This window comes from Pagrus pagrus, assembly GCF_965226575.1.
Source record: "Pagrus pagrus genome assembly, chromosome: 8".
Taxonomy (NCBI): domain Eukaryota; kingdom Metazoa; phylum Chordata; class Actinopteri; order Spariformes; family Sparidae; genus Pagrus; species Pagrus pagrus.
This window is the reverse complement of record NC_140192.1, coordinates 8,617,509-8,641,217: the sequence shown is the minus strand read 5'-3', so window position 1 is coordinate 8,641,217 and position 23,709 is coordinate 8,617,509. Positions and strand designations below refer to the sequence as shown.

The 23,709-nt window shown below is 41.8% G+C and overlaps 2 protein-coding genes across 2 annotated transcripts; one reads left to right on the top strand and one right to left on the bottom strand.

Moving 5' to 3' along the window:
* Positions 1-1,166: 1,166 nt before the first annotated feature.
* rnf180a (ring finger protein 180a) lies at positions 1,167-9,612 on the bottom strand (the record flags this gene model as incomplete). Its single annotated transcript, XM_084360886.1, has 6 exons — positions 1,167-1,403; positions 2,424-2,549; positions 3,483-3,720; positions 8,587-8,808; positions 8,923-9,027; positions 9,229-9,612. The coding sequence occupies 6 exons, from the start codon at positions 9,610-9,612 to the stop codon at positions 1,198-1,200; spliced, it is 1,281 nt and encodes a 426-aa protein (XP_084217012.1). The 3' UTR covers positions 1,167-1,197.
* A 5,492-nt stretch (positions 9,613-15,104) lies between these two features.
* On the top strand, positions 15,105-17,091 carry htr1aa (5-hydroxytryptamine (serotonin) receptor 1A a). Its single transcript, XM_084360226.1, has one exon. The coding sequence runs from the start codon at positions 15,396-15,398 to the stop codon at positions 16,674-16,676; it is 1,281 nt and encodes a 426-aa protein (XP_084216352.1). The 5' UTR covers positions 15,105-15,395; the 3' UTR covers positions 16,677-17,091.
* Positions 17,092-23,709: the final 6,618 nt, after the last annotated feature.

Genomic DNA, 23,709 nt, shown 5'->3' with positions numbered 1-23,709 from the left:
CTTTTAATCATTTGAAAATGATTTAAAATACCTACTTCTAAATAACATTTTATGTTTATTAAATTTGTTCATAAAAAAACAACCAATTACTTATTTAAAATGACACAAATACATATAAATAATGTATGATTTATAAGCTAAACTGTAATTTTGTGATTTGCATTTGATTTCTAATGGAAAAGTTATACCAAACTGAAAACAAAGCCCATCACAGACTTTAAACGAGTGAAAAAATGAACATAAAGCGCTTTGGAAAAGCACAAACAGAAGAATATTTGGCATCCCAACTTCAAAACTTTAAGTGCGTCGGGAATAAAGTCATTTATTTGGCCGTAAAACATGGTTTCATTACCAAAAAATAAGAATCACTTAAAATGTATTAATCATTTTAAAGCCATATGTGTTTTCACTGCATGTGTTTCTGTGTCAACTTTATTTGCTATAAAATACAGCGACTTAGTACAACCAAACGTTTATTCCCTCCAGGGGGCGCTTGAGAACAATTAGAACACAAAATTGCTTTGCGTTTTAAAAATTAAAAAAACAGCAAATTAAAAACATCCAGCAAGACATGCTGCATAGTTTAATGCAAGTGCTGATTAAAAGTCAATTAAAGTTTAGTAGCAAGAAACCGTGTGTGGCGGTAAATTGGAACACGGAGGTTCATAAAACCATTAACAAATGGTTTCAACCCAAACCAAAGAGCAAGTCTTTCATTTAATTAAGTTTTCTGAGGATGCATAAAGATGAAAATCCACCCACAAAGTGCTCACTCATGTTATTCTTTTGTTTTTATTATCACAGGGATATGCACTGCCTGTGGTGGTCCTGCAATGTTATGTTCTGGGAGATGGTAAATTAACTCCCCTCCTTACAGCAACAGGATGTGTTGTGCAACCCACATTACAAGAGCTTCATGTGGAGACAGAGAACAGAGAACACTGGATTTCCAAACATCCCCCTACACCCTACGTTTCCCCATTTCAATCATTTATTAATGAGACAAAACAAGCTGGCACGCTGTTGTTTTCCCTTCACCACGCCATCCCACCTGCTTTGATTCACTCATTGTCTTCTCATTAAACCCTTCATCTCAGTTTTTCCCCATATATATATATTTATCTATATATATATATATGAAATCATCTTTTCAACCTCTCCTCTTTCTATGTTGCTCCATCATTGTTGCCAGAACTGTCAAAAAGAAGGAAAGAAGAGGTAGCAAAGGAAGCAGAATATGAAGAAGCCAATAACCCAGTTGACTGAATAGATGTAGATGATGACCATGTCCATGTCAAAGCGCCAGCCCCGAGAGTCATCCTCAAAGTCCATAGCGTCCAGACGGTAGCCTCCTCCGTGAGGGAACTGGCGTCTAGCCATGGGACTGGACTGCCTCTGGAAGCCTGGTTTGGGTGACAAATGAGTCATCTCATCTGGTGGTTTCCATTAAAGTGACACTCAACTCAGAGTCTATGAAAACGGACTGTAAAATATGTCTACAGTGGTTTTCTTATTGGTTCAATTTATGTCAGTTAGAACAGATTTTAATGGTGGTAAGTTTTTATGATGGAAAAAGATGATGAAAAAGGATTATCAACTCTTCCACTGTCCATATGCTCAGTTATATTACGATCAACTATTATTTGCAGTGTTGTAAACACAGTATAAGTAAAGAGATCCTGTTAAAATATTACATTTAAGTGAAAGTCACCCGTACAAATAGGATTTAGGTAAGTCTAAAAGTATCTGATATCAAATGTACTTAAGTATGGAGGGTACAAGTAAAGGTAAATTATACATACAGTATCTTTACATGTACGTATACTGTAAACTATGTGTCGATCGATTATCGGCCTTAGTAGCTAGTAACTAAAGTAATTAAATGAATGTAGTGGAGTAAATGTACAATATTTGCCTTCAAAATGTAGTGGAGTGGAAGTAGAAAAAAAGGAAATACTCAAGTAAAGTACAGTACCTCAATATTGTAAGTACAGTACTTTCGTGAATATACTTAGTCACATTCCATCTCTGATTTGGCCTTTATTGAAGGTGTGAAGCTTTGAAGCTTGAAGTCGTTCATTGAGTCAAATTTTGCTGAAAGGAACTGTTGCCATGAGGGTACAGTGTTCAACACCAAAAGAGAGATTTGGGATCTTGTATTTCTATAATTAGCAACACAGTATCCGTAGTTGTACATTAGTTGGGGGATGGTACATCACTGTTTCCCCTCAGGAGAGAGACGAGGAATTCTGTGCATGATAGGAAAGGCAGCAACCTAAATTTGCATTATGTGCGCTATAAGTTGATGCCATGTGTTTAATATACCACCGAAGCCTTGATGTACTCTATATTTGGGTTACTCTGATAAAGCAGCAAAGTTGAAAATGTTTCGAGAATTTCAATATAGTGAACTGAAAACTTGCCTCCAAAAATTCGGAAGAGTTTCCTGCAGCTTGGCAGAGGCCACTTTGCACAGCTTGCTTTCTGGAAGTTCTGCTTCCGGGATAGGTACTCCTTTGGGAAGAACGTCCTTGCGGTTTGGTTTAGCTCTGTCAAAAAGACAAGGAGACAGACTCAATATTATCACAAGTGAACATCTTACTCACACCTCCATTTCTTGATTGCACGGATAGATTACGTTTGATTTTATTCAAAACATTAAAAAAAAAAGAAAAAGAAAGCAAATGCAGCATCAGCAGACTCTCATTTTCTCCTTGTTCTGTTTCTGCGTGACCTTGGCTTTGGTAATCAACACAAGAATCTAATCTACAATCCTTGTCACCTAATCACTCACAAGGGCCCTCAGTGTGTCTGCAGTCCTCATAAGCACGGCCACTCTGCCTTTTTATGGCCACAGCAGTGTCCCTGCCGCTCACTCTCTCCTACAGACATCTAGAAGTAGGCCAAAGTGAATCACAGAACTTCATTACTTATTCATAGCTTTGTCCAAATCAGACATGTCCTGTGCAATCAGCGTGCGTTGATCACAAGGTTACATGTAGCCATGTCACTTTACAGCTTGTGTGTGCAAATGTTATTGTCACAGTACATTGTGTAACATTGCTGTGTAAAGACATTACATTTAAGATTAAGGGTTCTGTTTTTTTGTCCCACCAATAAGGATTATTATTTCTTATTTCCGTCAGAAAGCACTAAATAAAAGTGTTGAGATTGTGTTTGATTTTGACTTCTCGGTCTGGGTGACTCATCTGGTCGGAGCTAAACTAAAGGTCTACACTGCTCCCTATGGGACATCTGCAGCTGGGCCCCTCTGAACAATCTGCAGCTTGGATGTCATCCGTGCCACAGCCAACAGACATATGAATACACGTACTGTATATCTGGAGATAAACATGGTACACAGTCAATGCTGTATCTAGCTCGTATTATTCAATCCATGCTGAGTAGAGTCATAAGTAGAGGTGATAAGTATTTCAAATCATGTAAATTGTGCAGTGAGTGCTTTCCGCCCATTAGCTCACCCTTCTGGAAGAAGACATGTGTGATGATTGTTCTGCAGAGGGGGCACGGGGTGTTGGTGGGGCTGTTCTTAGCCAGTGTCCTCAGACAGGGTTCACAGAAGATGTGGTTGCAGGGGTGACACATGTAAGGACTGAAGTACACATCCAAACACACTGCGCAGATGTAACCTTCCCTGTCCCCGGCGCTCACGTCCTCATCATCCTCGCTGCTGCTGCTGGATGGGTTCCCTGTTGAACTCTGGGAGAGGAGGAAAAAGGCAGAGACGCTGTCAAACAACGAAGGATCAAATGGATTGTGAAAGGTTGATCAGCACTCATGCATGATGTCTTTTCATGTAGACCTCCTCCTCTTCATGCAAATGTTATATTTATGAGTGTATACATGCAAACATGCATGTGCCACTCTGCAAGCCTTTGTTTCCGGTGTGCGTTTTTGATTGGATTAAAATCCCATCAGTGCACGAATAGACAATTTCCGATACTTTTTCAAAAATAAATACACTTCTGTGAATCCTGATTCTTTATTTCAACATCTGTTACTTCCTCTGTCTGGGCCATGTCTACATGGGATGAGCTTCTCAGACAGACCAATTAAAAACTGACGAAAAGAATAAAGAACAATCCAGACATCTGACCCCCCCAACATATGCGGTTGTTAAAATGACATTATCACTATGTCATTGCACCAGCTGGCCATAAATATAAGCGAAAATGTATTCATCTGCGGTCCTCTTGAGAATTAAAACACTCCTGCTTAACACACCCTGTTTGATGAGTGACAATGTCTTTGACTCTCACCTGCTCAGCACTGTAATACGTGTGAGGCCAGGAGGGTGTCAGGTGTGAGTTCAGCAGAGGGAAACGTCTACCAACTTATATTTTCTCACCTCTTCCTGTAAAACATAAACATTGCTTGCAAGAGAGAGAGTAATCTAACCCTGACGCTGGACCTAATTCAAACTCAGAGACGTGTTGTATCTCCCCAGGTAGAGTGTCGCTATTGTTGAGGAATCCATTGTAGGTTTTCTGTGAGGAACTGTGACTCATGCGAACACAGTTCTTACAGTAAGCAACACATTTTGTTTATGCTGCATATAGCCCGTCCTCTGTTATTTTTAATCTAGTTTGTATCCTTTTTCTTTCATACAGAACAATACATCTGCCACCCCCACTCCTCAAATCCCTCTCATTCCCCCAGCAGTCTACTTGCCCTCCCTCCCCTGAATCCACACTCAGCTTCCTCTTTTCCGACTTGCAGCTATAACTCATATGAGAGGATGCGCTCTTTTTGAGAAGCCCGGAGAATCTCCTCCTCAGACCTTTGTCTGCGGACCCTCGAGGATTGATGTCTGAAGCTCCAGTCCTGAAAAAGGCCCAGGGGTGCTTCCAGAGTAATTACCACTCTCTCACCTAGGGGGAGCTCCAGGGACTTCCCTGTTGCACCAGCCCTGACTCCCAAGCTGTGTCATTAACACAGAGGAGAGAGCACAGAGCTCACACGTCCTATGTAATCATGGGCGCCGCGGCTCTCCCCTGGCACAGTAACATGGCAGCTTTGTCTTGGTTACATTGGTAAATGTATACATAAATAAATAATTATTCTTTATCATATTGTATTTAACTAATACCTTTTTTAGTCGACGGGGAGTAAACCTCGTCTCTTTGCTATCTTAACAACAATTACTGTAGCTTAATTTGACCAATTAAGCTACTTTCACGGCTAACCTGAATACATGTAGTTGGTGTAAACTTGATATGATTATAGTTCTTTTACAATAGCAATAAATGTTTCTGCAGAAATACGAGCAGCAACTACAACCACACTGATTGCTTTCAGTAATTAGAGGCAGCTGGATAAAGCAACTGAACAATCCAGCACTAATTACCTCTCCATCACACAGGATGCAACCTCTTCCTTTGGGAAGCTGGATGACAATAACACCTGCTCTGACCTTTGGCCTACTGTACGCTCAATACTGCACAAGCCACCACAGGACATCGAAGTACTAACAAAAGATTGGGTTTAAACTGCCTTAACAAGAAACCAAAAAGGCGTGTAGGCAGCAATTTACAGGGAACTCATAAAGGGCAAATAAATAAAGCATCACACCGAAATATTAACTAGCCGTCGTGGCCGAGGCGTTCAACAAAAACTATTGTCGAGCTGCCCTTGAGCAGTCTCCTTAAGTCCTGAGTGCTTTATGGCTGATAGCAGAACTGCTGTGGTTGTGAGAAGCCCCAAAGTGAGGGTGAGTGTAACTGTGCAAGTGCAAAGAGCTGAGAAAAGAGCATGCATACTCAATAAGCCTTAACAATGATAAACGACCACGAAAGTTCATTCATTTTCCCTCCGAATAAAAAGTTTAAAGCTGAACAAACACGCTTAGAGTTTAGCTTAGCATAAACACTGGCAGCAGGCGAACCACCACAACTCACAAAATAATAGGCTGTACTTGTTTGTTTAGGGTATACACAAACAGAGATGCTGAGATGATGAGTTGACAAGTTGATGACTTCCTGGAGTCTTGATTTAATTGTGAGATTGACGGGCGCTTATTCGCTTGTCATTCACCTTTCTGCCTGACTGCTGATTGGTCAAATGTGCTGCACTCGCTCAACACTGAACACAAACAATGAGAAAACCAGGTGACTCTCTTCTGGGGAGAGGAGCGATGGGCTTCCCACAAAGTCTCTAGATGTGTCGCTATGCATTTATGGATAAAGATAATCTTGTAACTGCTTTACATACTTTAAATATCTGTTGATGTTCAGCAGTGAATTTAAGTGTGATGATAGGCGCATTTTTGAGTTTTGGACGGAAAGCTAGCAGTAAACTTCCGGCCTTCATTCTAAACTAATCCAAACACAAAGACATCAGACATCTAACAGCTAACATCTAACGTTCAGCAAGAAATCGAATAAGCACATTTCCTACACGGTCCAGATATTCCTTTAAAAAAAAAAAAAAAACATATTATGTGTCATGCTTCAGCATTAACACCCAACTCCAATGAGACAGAGTGAACCAAAAACAATATAACCTGCAGGGGGGGCTGGCATTAGGAAACAGATATTCTCTGTTTCAAAGCAACTAATTCTATTCAGCTGTCTCTAATTCAGCAGTCAGAATAATTTCAATCCACCAACGTGACTGCAGATCTGCAGCAGCCAATCAAAACAAAAATCTGCTCTTTTGTCTGGTTGGTTTTGAAGGGCTCTCCGCCCAAGCCTCATCATGCAACTAATTCAGATGTAACCCCACTTTAAACCGCACAGACAATGGCTATTGAGATGAGCTGGGTGCTGATAGGGCTGTCGAGAGTCAGACTCTAGATGAAAACACACATGACACATACACATAAATGCACGTGCGGCCGCACGCAGTCACATGAAATGGCGTTAAAAGCAGACAGAGCGACATTAGTCTGATTTTTGTGCATATTTTGTGCAACACACAAAACTCACACTTGCTTTTTTGTGTTTTTCATCTCCCATCTTAAAATGCAAATAGACCTTTAAGTGGATCAGTTATGTAATTCAAGGCTTTAAGTGTCGCACTTTAAATTTCAGTGCCTCACTTGAGAAACTTTAGAGTTTGCTGCGTCCAACAAAAGTCACGGCATTACCAAAATAAAAAGGCTTTTTAAAAGAAATGTATTACAAAGTATCCTGGTAATGCAAATTGATGAAAGACTGCACATGATGACAGCAATGTTTGATTTGGTGGACTAATCTGCCCCTACTTCTCCCCAAATCATGTTGCTTTGATAGTTAAAGGTCCATTGTGTAGGATTCAGTGGCATCTAGTGATGTGGTTGCAGATGCTGACCAACTGAACACCCCTTGTCTCACCCTACCCTATAGTAGTCGCGAAAAATGTGAAAGGCTCTCCTCTAGAGCTAGTGTTTGGTCACGTTTCCCCATAAGCTTACACTGTGATAGAAGCAGCTGTGAAACAATACATTTTTGGGGGCATCACAACCCCTGTGACTCTATAGGAGATGCACGATTAGATTGTTTTATCTCCATTCAAGTTAGCTGGGCATGTCCTGCCTCAGGCTTAGAGTTCTTTTAGCAACTCTTAGCCTGAGCAACTAGCACCTCCTAGTGATGGTTTTGTTTGTTCAGGAAGTAACCTGTCTGTTCAGGAAGTAGTTCTCATGTGACCTGAAAGCAGCCTTTTCTCCTCAAGCAGATAAAAAGAGCAGTCTTATCCGCTGCCATCCTTTCATTTAAAAGCTTGTGAAAGCATCACCTTTAAGTTTCTGTGTCATTTAACCCAATATTGTAATAATGTTTGGTGATATTTGTGGGGAGGATGTTTTTGTGGGATGTGTGCTGTGGTCGCCTGGTGTGAAACTGGTATTGGCTAGAACTGTGTGGGCTGTTGTGGGAGCTGTGTTGTATGTGGACTGCAAGTGCATTATTATAATTTAAATACATTTATAGTAGAAATTCAGACAGATTTGTTTTATTTAAAATACATGTAGTATGTAGCAGTAAGCTGTAGCTGCCTTGTTATTGCACCAGATATAACGCCATCGAGTTGCTTCTGTATTTTGTGAATTTCTACAGTTTCACTGAGCGGCGTCTTATTAAAAGGCACAAATAAGATGATCCCCGACTCTTGAGCTTTTATTGGAGGGAGTTTGGCTGGCTGGTAAACTGTGTCATGACAACGGTACTGGGCACTTAACTGAAAGTTAGCCGGCTGTTTCCAGATTTTAAATTTTAGATCTATGACGTTCTTTCACAGTAGATATAAATGATTTTAGGTTTTTTAGGTAACGAAAACACAGTAATTCTTAGTTTCAAGGGATTATACACTAATGAACTTTGAATATAATATTCTCTGCCAGTCCCTAAATTCCCTTATATTCCTGCAAATTGTAACACAATGGACCTTTAATAAATTATAAACTTTGTATTAACATAGTAGTAAATTATTCAGTGATATTATCAGCAGCTCTGTGGTTCCTCCAGTGGCACAAATATATGAGACACTGACCTAATCCTAATCCTCAAATCACTGGAAAAACATTTGGTGAAAAGACAGTAACTTCAGTACGTGTTGACACATTCAATGCTCAGTTGTGTAATTCACCTGTCGGCTCTCCTGCAGTTGGCTTTGTCTCCACCTCTCCCTTCTCCTCTGCCTCCTCCTCAGACACTTAATCCTGTTCTTCTCTCTTTTACTCATCCTTCTCTCGCCAAAAGGAACACAAGGCGGCACGGCTGCCGAGGTCACGGTTTGACTCAGCACCTCCATCACACCACTGCCTCCTTCCCCGCCATCCTCCACATCCACCTCTTCTTCCTCCTCCTCCTCCTCTTCTTCATCCTCATCTTCTTCTCCGCGCTCTGAGCTGGGGAAAGATGGACTGTGCGTCTGAGTGTGATGGCTTTGCGATGATCGTCCGGTTCCCGCCCGTCTTCTCACATCCACCCAGAATGGATCAGGCTCTCTGGATGAGCTGAAGGAGTGGTGGTGCAGGTCTCCTGCAGCAGTCCTGGATGAAGGTGTGGATCTTGTTTGGATGTTAGGCTGAGGGAGAGCAGAAGACGCGGACCTCAATGCGGGCCAAGGAAATTGGGGGTTCAAATTGGCGGTGATGGTTCGGGTGAAGCCGATACTGTGTGGTCTAAGGCACGTTTGTCCCCTTTGCAGGTTTGATCCTTCCCCACCTTCCAAGGTACTGTTTAACTGGACGTCAGAATTACTGCTAGATGAATTTTCGGCGCTTACTCTTCCCTGTGCCCCCTGGGCTCCGTCTCCATGTGTCTCACTTCTTTCAGTCTTCCTCTGCCTTTGTTTCCCTCTTTCCCTGCCTCCTACATGTTCAGCACTTTGTCTTTCTTCATCCCTGTCTTGGTTTCCCTCTCTCCATCCTTTTCTGTTGCAGGTCTTTTTGTGTGCTTTCCTCCCCGGCAGGGCAGGTCTCACCAGCTGCTCCACACTGCTCGACCTTCCCTCTCCAGCTGGATCTGCACACCTCAACCTCGGTCTCAGCGCCTTTAAACACGGGGTGTAAGTCTCGTTGTTACTGTTGTCTTCACTGGCATCCTCAGCTCCACGACCTCCAACTCTGCTTGAGCCATTGACACCAGAGGCGCCCGCATGGGAGCTCATGACGGTGCTATCGAGCCCCTCGGCCACCAGCAGAGCGCATCTGATGCAACGTCAACCAGCTAGCCTGGTCTTTCCCCTGTCATCTTTCCCTGAGTCTTCTCTCTGCCTCCCACTCCTTCTGGATGTAGAGGTTCAAGCTCTTTTTCTAAGAGCCAGGGGGACTGTTCCAGTGTAGAGGAGGTGAGCAGTACAGCCCCTGTCCTGGCCTGTCCTGCCCCTGTTAGCCCCCTGGGACATTCCACACTGTTGACAAAGACAAAGTCCCCCTGGTGAGCCCCATTACAATAGGTGCACTGTTCATGGCCTCACTATTGTCCTGTGTGACCTATAGAAAACACACTGCTATGGAACCACTGAATACACAAAAATAAGGTGAAAAAACCAGAGCCACCTTTTTTTCTCACGTCCACTAGCATAGCGTCAGCTTTTTTTTCACTCTGGGGCGAGTGGTTGTGTGTGTGTAGTTTTCATGAAAAATTTAACTATCACTTTACTTGCCCCTGAGAAACTGCCAGAATCAAAGAAAGTCTACAACCACTTTTACAGCAAGATTAGTGTTTTTCACATTGCCAGGAGAAGAGTTTGCATGTCTGTCTTTTCCCTGTGTGTCACGTTCATCTCCACAAATGCGGAGGAAAAGCTGGGAGCAGTAGAGTACCTCATCAGACTACATCCAAAAGATATTAAAACGTGTTTCAAAAAGTCTTAATCACTCAATTGCTTGATTAAATGCATCGTTTTTTCGAGAGCTGGTAATGGAAGTTGCTAAGGAGTGAGATATCTTCCTTCTTTCTGGTCTTTGTGGAGAGTTGCACATGTGCCGTACACATCAGGCAGCTCACAAGAACAGAAGCTGCTAAACAACGGTGACTTTTTTTTTTTTTTTTACATCTTTTACTTCAGTCACTCTTTCAAGCTCGGCGCCGACCGAACGATGTTCAAGCTGCTTCAACAGAGAGAGTTTTAAAAGTGTTAACAAGCTAACAGCCTCAGTTCAGCACACGTGACCAGCGTGGTCACCCGGGCGTTGTGTTTACATCACAGACAATGAGCCGCAGCCAATAAATACCCATGACTACTGCAATGCCAGGAGTAAATGCCGATTATACACATTCACACTGAAGACAAAAGCCAGATGTTAGCAGGTAGAAAAAAGTTCTGCACTGGGTCAAGAACAATAGTAAGGTAATACTGAAGTAAGCATCAGGTCCTCTTTAAGGATAGGGCCCAAAAGAGGATGTTACTGATCAGCAGTCTGAAAGGAATCTGAGGCACCCTGATAATAATTATTACAAATCCTTTACTAAATCAACTTGTTTCAAGTCAAATAGTCTTCATCGCGGCACAGCAGTTATTCCCTGAAGAAAATTCTAATGTATTTTATTACAAATGTCAGGCTAACCTGTTCAATAGCGGTTTGTTCTGACAGGCTGCTGTATTGTTTCTTAATAGAAAATCTGAGGAGGAGGAACAGAAGATTCTTTGTCTGAGGATAAAAACTCAAGAAAAATATGAAATCCAATATTATTATGGGCTCGGTTAGGTGAACTGTTCAAAGTCACCATTCTAACTCATTACGTACATTTTTATGACTTTATATAACAAATACGCAGGACTGAAAGGGAAAGTTTTATATCACAGTATACGTTAGTCATGCCACTGCTACTGAAATGACGGAGAATGGCTCGGGTGGGTGCTTTGCGTCATTTTGCAGGCCTTGGTCCTCGATGTGAACTTTCAGACTACACTGAATAACATGATAGCACATTCTGAGCACAATGCGAGGAGCCTCTTAAACTGCATTTTATCTGGGAAAATGTTTCATGTGAGAACAGGACTCCTCCACATGACAGGGTCACGTAATAAACTCCAAGTTAAGACTCTCCACAGTGAAAACACTACAGAGACCTTGTCTGCACTGAAGAGCATATTTCCAGTGAACTGAGAAAACCTGAAGACAGAAAAGCTCAGAAGAAGAGAAAAGAGACAAAAGTAAACCGAGCTCGTCTGAAGGACGTCTGAACAGAGACAGGTGAGTGAATGCACTTCACATGAAGCTTAAGTGTTCAATTAGTTTTGAGTTTAGAGATTATTTTACACATTTTAAACACATGACAACAAAGTGATTAAGATGTTATTTAGTTAAGTAAATTATCAGGAGCAGCAGCAGTGAGTGGGTTTCAGTGTGAGCAGGTGGACAGGTAGCATCTGTTCACCTGTCAGAGACAAGATAAAAACTTCACCGCCAAAATATTTCAACAATCAATAACCAGATAGTCCGTCAAGTCTGGTGACAAGAAGCCTTCACCCAGAGCTCTGTGGATCAGTCTCAGTCTGACTCTGACTGTCTCCAAACTGATGTTGATGGCACCAACTCAAAGAAGAGCACTGCTTCATCCACTTCGTCAGCAAAATCTTCTCAAAGGTAAGAATGCATTTAGGTGAAAGGTGAAGGAAGACCACTTTAAGTGCATAAGAATAGATCAGACTAGATAAGACGTCAGATGTTCTGTCAGGTTGAGAGACCAGCAGAGACACTGTGAAGGATTCATAATGAGCTGTCTCAGTCATAAGTCAAAGGGAGGAAGGGGTAGGACGTCTTCAAGAAGGACTCGTTGTCCTTGAAGATGTCTTATGCCTCATTTCGTTAGTTTTGAACTTTTCTTCTGCTTCCTTTCCTTCATTTTCTCAGTAATCTTAAAGCATTGGACTCCTTGTATTTCCATCCATCTGCATCTTTGTGTTGTTTTTCATGAATTGTTTAGTGATTAAGCTTTTCTAGACAAAAGTCAGAAGTCCATCTGATTTTGACTTGAAGACGTCTCCTGAATATCATCTTGTTGTTGAACTGAAGACGAATATTTGCTTTTTTGTACAGACGTATTTTTAAAAATGTTTGCCTCTCCAAAAGAATGAGAGGAAGATGAAAAAGGCTCCAGCAGAGAATGAAACCACGCCGCCTCCTTTTTGGAAGCAGCTGCTTCGCTGCTGCCTTTTACTGTGATGACTCAGGACCAGCTCCAGCCATTGGCCTGATGATTACATGATCACACCCAAAATGTAATTTAATTTTATAAGTTAATAAAAATAATAAATAGTTATTAAAATGCCCTCAAAACAGATGTGTTGTGAAATGAGGTTCTGGGTTTCTCAAAGATTACAGAGGCGTATATCTTCCAGAAAATCAAGATGCTTAGGAATCCGACTTGAATGCTCAATAAAGCAGCGAGTGTTGACAAGCATAAGTTAGCGTTGGCAGCTCTGACTTGAGTTTGATCCCACTTTACACTTGTGAAAATGTTACTTTGGTGTAAACATGGCTTAAAGGCTTTATCTGGTTACATACTCATTTTAACCTTGAGGCTCAAGTTCAATGAGCATGTGAAGTTTGGGTGTCTTACAAGATCTGGACACCAGACCCGAAGATGGCATCTATTCAGTCAAGAATTGCTTTCTTGGCACAGAAGCTTAAAAAAGTTACTTGCTTCTGGCTTTACTTCCAGTGTCATGTGAGTCCTTAAACTTGGGAATAAATTAGCATTTTGGCACTTCTGGCTCTCAAGTCAATGTGTTTTTTTTTTTAATGGGTTTTTCGGATAGAAGCCTTCAATAAGGTCTGTGTTAAACACAAGCTTAAGAGATTTTCACATTTTCCTCAATACATCACCCGTACTTCTGCATATCTAGGGACGGGCATTGCAAATTAGCTTCAGCAATAAATGCTGTGGTGTGTGACATTACATTATGTTGCCTGCACTCCTATATAAATAAACATGAAATAAATAAATCCCATCATCTTCACCTTCAAGTGTCAAACATTCATGATAGAGTTATAATTGACCTGCTGTGCAGCTCAAGGTGCCCTGCCAGCATCCACAGACGTCTCCTTAAAAGTGTTGGTCTACGGGGAAATGCTTATTGGGCAACAGGGGGACTTTTTCACTGCAGTACTGCGAGTGGCCAATGGGCTGAGTTTAAAGCAAGGCTGTTGAGGTCCAGGTGCCATCATACATCCAAGGTGTTGCTTTTGTAGCTATAGTGGAAGGTACAAGTGGTGTGGTGTCCATCCTTTTATAAAATCTACAGTATATGGTTACAAATATTGAAATTCTGTCCATTACTACTGACTTAAAGCAACATTATATAACTAATAAAAGCTTCAAAATCATTTTGGTGGTACAGTGTCTCCTGAAGTACAAGAGCCCCTCCTCCCCCCATCACTGGTTTCTGCACTATGTAACTTCAGTGAGAGGGGAAGGATCACAGCTTCACATACATGTTTGCTGCAAGACACAAGTTTTCGACACACAACATTGTTATGTCCTAATGAGTTTTGTTCGTAGTTAGCGCCTACATCATGTCTGACAAATTGTTACACGCCTGGGATTTGTGTTTACGACAGCGGTGTTGCACTCAGAAAGTGTGGGGGGCGCCAAAATGCCAATTCCCACATAATGTTGCTTTAATCGGTTATAGTTATGCGCTAGTACCAGGAGCACATTCTCGACACACTGTGCATGTCAAAACTAAAAACAACAGATCATTTGAATGGTTCATTTTGTTATATTTGAGTTTTTCTTTCCCCCATTTCATTTCAACCCCAGGTTAAATTATCATCCAAACTCAGACCTGGAATATAACTGAAACCCTGCAGCACACGCCTCCCTCCCTGCCTCCCTCAGCTCTGCATGAAGGGAGCATTTTGTTCTCCCTCACCAGCTGCTTTTACTCCACCTGCTGACATTATTAGTTGGCAAACGCAACTATTGTTCTCCGCGGAATCCTCCCCCTCCTCTCCTTCTCCCCCCCTGTCTCTCACATAGAGTTTGATTCTCATCTCTTCCATCATCTCCCTCGGCAGCTCAACGCCTCCCTCTCAGGATCTTTAATAAGCCTTGCGCTCAAAGTCCCGGCAGAGGCGTCCGCCGTGTGTTGCAGTACCCGCTGTGGGCAGCAGATGGCAGCAGCTCTCCTCTCTGGACGGTCGTGGCGCTGTCCCTGGTCCTCAAACTACCTCTCGCTCATAACAGCGAGGGCTTGTTACCTCGCTCTCCATCCCGGCTCGAAATGCAAGATTTCTGTGTGAACTTATTGAAAAGAAAAATCTATTTGAGGTCTTAATAATAAAGCACATGTTTCAAGTGAGATTCAAACCAAAAGTTCATCAGAAGTAATGAAAAATGAAGATAGTGTATCGGTTTTCTTTGCAATCTTTTGGTAAAAGATAACTTTATAAGTGCTACTCCTGACCGACACCTGCGCTTTCAGATGCAAACTAATAAAAACAAAACAAAAAAATCCACGAAATGTCAGATTCTGTGAGTAAGGAGTAAAAACTAATGAGAGAGAAACGGACAGGAGAGCTCTGCGCCCTCATCGGCTGTCTGCAGTGAAAAACGGAGCAACGAGGAGAGCAGAGGCACAAAACTCCAGGGCGACCTCCACACGGTCTGACGTACCCGAAACTGCTCGTATAAATGAATTCACGGCGTCACCGAGCTCAGATGAATTCGCAGTGCCAGTGAGCGCACCCGGCTGTCAACACTCACGGGCTACAACACACACAAACCCCCCCTCTATCTCTCTCTCACACACACAAACTCACAAACACGTCTGCGTCATGCGTCCTGAGAGCGACGGCACGAACGCGGTAACTCCGATGGACCCCGGTAAAACGCACAGCAGCAGCAGTCTGCGGGGCTGACTGTGTCCTGCTTATCTGTCCAGCTGCGTGTCCCCCCATCACTGCTCTGGGAAAGTTGCGCTCCGAGTGTGCTCGCATCATGGATTTTGTAACAACGAGCAGCAACGACAGCAACGCGACCAGCGGTTACCCTGACGGGGTGGACGTGGTCGCCGACTGGGACGCGGGTGAGAATGGCACGGGGTCTAGGTCTCTACCAGACCTGCAGCTGAGTTACCAGATTATCACCTCTCTGCTCCTGGGGGCCCTCATCCTCTGCTCCATATTTGGCAATGCGTGCGTCGTGGCAGCCATCGCCCTGGAGAGATCTCTCCAGAATGTGGCTAACTACCTGATTGGATCTCTGGCCGTGACTGACCTCATGGTGTCGGTGCTGGTTCTGCCGATGGCGGCCCTCTACCAGGTTTTGAACAAGTGGACACTCGGGCAAGAGATCTGTGATTTATTCATCTCTCTGGATGTACTGTGCTGCACATCATCCATCCTGCATCTGTGCGCAATTGCCTTGGACAGGTACTGGGCCATAACAGACCCCATTGACTATGTAAATAAACGGACACCAAGGCGAGCTGCGATCCTGATTAGCGTCACCTGGCTAATTGGTTTCTCTATCTCTATTCCGCCTATGTTAGGCTGGAGAAGCGCCGAAGACAGGGCGAACCCCGACGCCTGCATCATCAGCCAGGACCCGGGCTACACCATCTACTCCACATTTGGGGCTTTTTACATCCCTCTCATCCTCATGCTGGTCCTGTACGGGCGAATATTCAAGGCCGCTCGGTTTCGGATTCGAAAGACGGTCAAGAAAACCGAGAAATCAAAAGTGTCAGACAAGTGCTTGACTGTGTCCCCGGCCGTCTTTCACAAGAAAACCAACGGGGAGGCCGGGGGCAAAGGCTGGAAGCGCGGCGACGAGTCCAAACCGAGCTCTCCGTGCGTAAACGGCGCGGTGAAGCACGGAGAGGAGGGCGAGTCGCTCGAGATCATAGAAGTTATCAGCAACTCCAAGACGCACCTGCCTCTGCCCAACACTCCTCAGTCCTCGCATGGCTACGAGAACATGAACGAGAAGAACTCGGGGGCGAAGAGAAAGATCGCGCTGGCCAGGGAGCGTAAAACGGTGAAAACACTGGGGATCATCATGGGAACTTTCATCTTCTGCTGGCTGCCCTTTTTCATCGTCGCGCTGGTGCTGCCTTTCTGTGCAGAGAGCTGCTACATGCCCGACTGGCTGGGCGCAGTCATAAACTGGCTGGGCTACTCCAACTCTCTCCTCAACCCCATCATATATGCCTACTTCAACAAAGACTTCCAAAGTGCTTTCAAGAAGATTATAAGATGCAAATTCCACAGAGCGTGAAGACTTTTATGTTTACTTAAACGTGGAGTAAGCAAACGGACAGCAGGAAAATGTTTACTGACTGTATAGAACAGCAAAAAATAAACACAGACTCTCATTCAGGGACAGTCTCTCCTCGGCCTGTGTTGGAGGAGCGTGTAAAAAAAAAGAAGAAAAGAAAAAGAAAATCCAGGGTCACTGATGAAATGAGACAAGACGGGAACTTTCGCTCTTAATGTACAAGCCTCATGTTTATTCAGTGTTGTAGCTACAGTATATAGCCTTTACGCGACGGCAGCCATCGTTGTATTGCCATGCAAGACGTGTCATGTGCTGATTCCATGCATTTTAACCATGAGACACGCGGGGGTTTCCGTCTTACATCACCGAGCTTTGTAGCACTGAAAAACAATAAAAGCAATCAAAGTTTGTCATTGAGAAATACGAGTCCATGTTTGTTTTGGATCAGGGGCCACAGCTTCACCTGGGACCTGTCTAATTCATGCATTTCCATGTAGATGGCAAGGAATGAGCCCTTACAGTAGCTTTCACAGGCTACACTCATGATGATGATGATGATGATGATGGTGGTGGTGGTGGTGGGGGGTGATATCAGGTTATCAGTGTGTGGTGTGTGTGAGGCCCTACAGCAGAAAATGGGTGCCAAACAAACCCTGCTGCCTCTCCATCAAATCCATCTCAAAGCTGGAATCAAAAGTAGATGGGCATTTTCTTTTTTTTTCTAGGATGGAGGCTGGTAATGCATCTATGATATGTTCTCAATCTTTCTCCCACCATCCCATCTCTCTATTTCTGACTCCCAGATTGCCCCGTGTGTGTGTGTGTGTGTGTGTGTGTGTGTGTGTGTGTGTGTGAGAGAGAGAGAGAGAGAGAGAGAGAGAGAGAGAGAGAAACAACAACAGACTGAGAAAGAGAAAAATCAAGAGAGAGCATCAAGCATTTCTTTCTCTCCCTATATAAGATTGTCATACAGTAACATTTCCCATACAGGCCTATAGTGCTTTGAGTGCTTGAGAAGACAGTGTGTTAATCAGTGCTAAATTTAGCACACACACACACACACACACACACACACACACACACACACACACACACACACACACACTCATGATAACACATGATGTAGAGGGATGCTCAGGCAAACAGAACAGAGAGGAAACCTCCTCGCTGTGTGGCCGCTCTCGTCGATCAAACAAATCCACTTACTGTAGATGGAGAGATAAGGAAGGTCAGGTATCAAAGGAGGAAAAACAACTTTCAGGAAGAAGACCCAGTGAGGGCTATATGGCTCGTTGTCATGGCAACGCGTCAAGGCATCATGGGTCGCTCAGAGTGGCAGGTACAGACACGGACAGACCAGGATGTGAGACAGTGGAGAGGGGACACCTGTGGGGTGCAAACAGCCTCTGGTGGAGTGGGCTGATACTGAGCAGGCTGCACACAGCATCGTCTGAACCATGTATCTCTACACATATGGTGAAAAAACTGTGTTAGGAATCATTAATGCACTCAAAACTCATGATAACATAACATAGAGTATGACAATTTAGTTTGATTTCACACAGAAAAGTAACTCAACGTCCTCGTGTGCAACTAAATCATTTTCATTACTGATTTGTTGGCAGATTATTTTCACAATTAGTCGATTAATGGTTAAATATCAAAAAGTTAAAAAAAAAAAAGCTCATCCCAATTTTCTCAGAGCCCAAAGTGACATCTTCAAATTGCTTATTTTTTCCCACCAGTAGTTCAAAACCCAAAGACTCCTCATCTATCATCAAAGACAAAGAGAGTTCTTTACATGCAACAAGCTGGAACCAACAAATTGACATTTTAAATTAATCAAAATAGTTTGCAATTAACTTTGTTTCAATCCACTTAGTGATTTATCAACTAATTGTCGCAAGCTTGTCACCTCTGCTTACTTTAATGGAGAATGAAGAAGTATTACAAATAAATAAATAAATCATCAATAAATATAATAATAATAATAATCACGAATACAATAAAAACGCCTTATATAATTAAAATAATAAAATAGGTGATAAAATAAACATATTTATTATTCATGTAATATATATATACACTCAAATGTGCAAATGTTTTACTAATGTTTACTTAATGTTTTCTAAGTGAAGAGACTAAAACTAATCGAGGAAACCGATGATCTCAAAATTGCCAAGTAAAGTAGACTAATAATTCTAAGCTGTTAAAACTTTTTAGCTTGCACAACTTAAATGTAATAATTAGTAATACATATATCTGAGGTAATCAGCTTCCTGACTTTTTTAAAAAGTAAAGTCAACTTTAAAACATTTTGAGTCTCTGGGAAAGCGTTGGGAAACCCAGAGGGTCATTATATGACAAGTTGGTATTGAGACAAATCTAAGAACACTTCACACTGTTCTCGGATCTGCTAACAGCTACATTATCAGTCATTCTTTAAGTGGATTTAAATGCTTATAAATTTAAGGGGGGTAACAATAAAATGTGCCATAAATGGCGCTCAGAGCACTCCTCCAGTCGCAGAACAATACAGTACATTTCTTAGACCTTAATCTATTTAAAAGAAATAACCTTCAGCTCCAGAGTTAATATCCCTCTTTAATTTCAGGAGATAAAGAGTTAGCCTCTGAGGCTGAGGTCTCAGTACTTACAGTAACACTCTCTCTGTACTAAGCTGAGATGATGAGTCAATTAATCGACAGGCGACTGACAGAAAAAATATCCTGCAACCGTTTAAACATTCTCTCATTCAGCTTCAAGACAAACTTGATCAGGCGTTCACACTAAACCACAACCAGCTCTGATTTTACTTACGTAAACCTAAATTCATAATGTGTAACAGATGTTTAAAGCTTTGATAGAGCTAAAAAAAACCAACAAAAAGCCATAACAAATCATAAAAAGATTGAAATTATGTGCAGGAGGAAGTCATACCAAAAAAAAAAAAAAAACCCTCTCTCTTTCCAAGCCAGGGTTTCTTTCTCCATCTGATCACTTCTGCTCGGTGGTGTGTCATTGAGACATCAATGCACTCAAAATGCTTTTGGGGAAATTAATCTAATACCTGTGACCTGCAGGTCAAATTCTGGGCTTACGACAGGCTCAGGGAAGCCAATAGAGGATGTGGTGTGGGCTGCTGAGCAGGATTGAGTATATTTTTCAATTGTGAGTCACACTGTGTATAAGACCATTAAAATCATTACATTTGGGCCCTGATATATGGGATTACAAAGCAGCTGACCTGCTTTGAACTATGCCGTAACATCAAACGCTTGGATTGTAGGGCTGCACTAATCCCACCCACTCTGGGATTCTTACATGGGATGTAGGTAGGTGGGTGCAGTGTGGTGACGCAAACCGAGAGGAGAGGAGAGGAGAGGAGAGGAGAGGAGAGGAGAGGAGAGGAGAGGAGGATTATATAAAATAGCACCACTCACAGGGGGATTTCAGGGTTTCTCAGCCCTCTGGCCTAAAACTGGCAAAAATTGTACCAGATTTTGCCCTTACACAGACGTTTGTTATTCTTCCTAAGGGAGCATTTCAGCAAGGTAAAAAATGGTAAAGGGCAAATGTGGAGCTCTTGATTTCACATTAAAAAGTGACGTAACCTCTTCGTCTGACAATACACGAGATGTTAAAAATTCATAGAGTCGGTCTATAAAACGTTATTCCAAAGTCAATCCCAACAATTGAATAGTGACGTTTGATTTGTTTACATGATTATGTTTGTTTCTTTGTGGCACTTTGAAATCAATGCAAATGATCAATATCAAACAACAGCTGCCACTTGAGAATGTACTGGCATTATGGCTTTCATAGGTTATTCCTTTAAAAAGGCCACACAAGCTGCATAAAGCATCAATGAAGTAAATCTACTTATTAATATTAATTACCTATTGATTTTTTGTTATTAAACTTGGATGTATTAAGTTTTTAGACAGGACTATTCACAAGTTTTTGACCTAATTAAATGATCTGTACTGAATCGATCACTTTGGAAATTCAGGAAATCTGAAAACAAAGAGTCTTAGCATGAACTTTAGGCTGTCGAGGAGTTAACGCAGAGTTAATATGGATAATTGAAGTGTCTGAACTTCAAATGTGGACTTTAAAATGAACATCAGATGAAATATAATGTCCTCTATTGAGGCTAGATGACTAACTGGAGCCTGTCACAGTGAAGAGTTTTTAAGGGAAATATAAAAATAAACCGACAAATTTAGGCTGCTTTCAAAGGATGAAGGACTGCTTTGGTGATGTTTTCATGAACAACGCGCGTGGTCTAAAAATATTTGTTGTGACACGGAACATCAGCGCTGCAGCGCTTTTCAATAACAATTCACGGTTTAAAAGTGAACATCCTGGGAAGGTAAACAAGTTGAAGTATTTTAAGTCACAACAGTAGAATAAACTCTGAGGGTGTCCGCTGAATGTTTGAGACTATATCTGGTTTTAACAGATGTTTTATTCCAATAAAAACACAGAAAGGCAATGTTGGAAAAAGTACCCCAAGAGACACCCATATGAACTGTACTTGATTACTTTTCCTTGAGTTAAAGTATCTGAGGTTTAATGTACTTAAGCATCAAAAATTATTTTCTGGCAATTACTGTACTGTACAGTAATTACTGTCCTCAATGTTTTTTCAACCAACTTGGCAAAAAATTATAATACATTCATTTAAATATGTACCACTTTGGCTCTGATGCAGCATGTAATCTGCAGAGTAACTAGTAACTAAAGTTATAAAATAAATGTAGTGGAATAAAAAAAAAGGCTATGATATTTGCCTCTAAAGTGTATTGGAGTTAAAGTCTAACTTCTCAATCAATATTAGGATAAATTACAGCTGCAAACTGGATTATAATATTAGACTTAATTGCAATTATCAACAATTGAAATCAGTCCTGGATAGTAACGCGTTACTCAGTAACTTGTTCCACTAACATTATTACTTTTCCCAGTAATTTAGTCATGTAAGGGATAACAATTACCAAATAAATGATTATATTACAGTTGCCAGAACGTGTGCGCATGGCACGTCAGGGCAGGTCCAAAAGCTTAATGAAGGATTTCACCTATTTAAAACTAATATTGTAATAAACTGTAATGAGTAACAATCCTATTTACTTTTGATATGAAAAAAGTAAAGTAATATTATTACTTTTTATTAGAGTAATAAGTATAAAGTAACTCATTAGACTTCCTGAGTAACTTGTCAAACAGTGATTATGTCAGGAAATAAATACTATGACCAAGTTAGGATATGTGAGCTTTAAGAAAATACTGGTACACAAAAGTCTGTTTTCCACTACAACCTAAATAATTGTTAGTTACAATGAAGCCCAAAAAGATCGTGATTGTGATGTGAAAACAGTGCTAAAAACAGACCAGGGCACTTATTTATCTGAAGGGCCACAAACATGGTAAAGTCATGGAAAAGTATTGCTTAAGTCATCACGATACAGGACTTGTAATTCAGCAGGTTACACGTAAACGTGTCACGTAAAAGTTTTTTGGCTCGTCCCTTCAACTGCAGACTTGAGCATCATGAATAGCATGAACTCATGACGACTGAAACACCTTTGCTGTTGCATCAATGAATGTATTTTTCCTTCATTACGTCAGGCATGAGATACTGGTGATACATGCACATTACTGATAGTTCATGACATCAATGAATTCATGCTTTTTCATACATGTAGTCATAAATGAATTCATTATAATAAATGTACCCCTTACCATAAAGTGTTAGCAAAAATCAATAAACCCATTAGTAAAGATATTAACAGGTTATATGTCATTGCTCTATGTTACATCATTGTCATCTGTTTAATGTATGACCATCACTATATATGGATCCATTTCTCTGAAGGTAGGTACTGTACGTTTGAAAATAATCCTTTTCTATCCTATAAAATACAGAAATAATAAAAAAAATGTGAATCTGTTCTGGTTGGTAGTGATGATGCGTCTGCTTCTATGTCTGTTGAGCGTGACAGCGGTGTGTGTGTGTGACACACAAAAGCATAAGGAAGTTAGCGAGGGGATGAGCCGGAAGAGAAGGAGAAAAACACAATAATATCCTTATTATTGTGTGTTTCTCTTTCGGCTCAGAGCAGGTGGAGATGGGAACAAAGGAGACAATGGGGAGGAGGAGAAAGGCAAAGACGAGGAGAAAGAAAGAGAGGAATAGATATGACTGAACACTTAGCACAACACATGTTTCTGCTTCGCCCCCTCCTTCTTCAGGGTCTTTTTGATCCGTCAGAGTTTCTCGAGAATCTCACAGCCCACAGCCCGTCACACGCCGGAGGCTCTCGCTCTCTCCGACCAAGCCTGAGAGAGAAGCAGGGAAGGGAAGAGCACCAGAAAACTCCTTCTGACGTGGAGAAATGAGGCTTTGAGTGCTTTTCAGATACGGTCATTTTTTTTTTGTACTACAAAGGTTAGTTTGCCTTTTTTAGAAACAGATGAGTCACTTCTGTTTCCCAGTACGGTTCAAACATTGATGGATAAAACGGAGCGTGTGCACAGATCTTCCTATCGCACAAAAACACACACACACACACACAAACTCATCACTTTGATGGAGGGCAGGCGTCACGTGTTCAAGGACGGCAGCAAACAGAAAGGTAAGAGTAAATAATGTCTAGTGCCTTCTGCCACTTGCTGCCTTCACGAACAATCTAAAAGCACAAAAGAGATGGAGAGTCGTGCTCCAGTGCCCGGTGCTATTACGACAACAGCCACCTCAGATTTTGAATTTTTGAAAGAACTCTTCTGAATCTCCTTCAACAAGGGACAAACATTTGCCGCTGCTTAGTTTATTCAAGCCACCCCCTCTCTTCTCCCAGAGAGTCAAACTTCAATGGGATGAAATATGTGAGTAAACACAGACTGGATGAGGTGGAGTACCAAGGATCAACCGGTGACACAAACACTGACTGCGTGACACGGTGTCTAAACAAAGGCCACTCCAAACAAAACAAGCCCCTCGCAGTTTGCCTGGAGGTAGCGAATACTT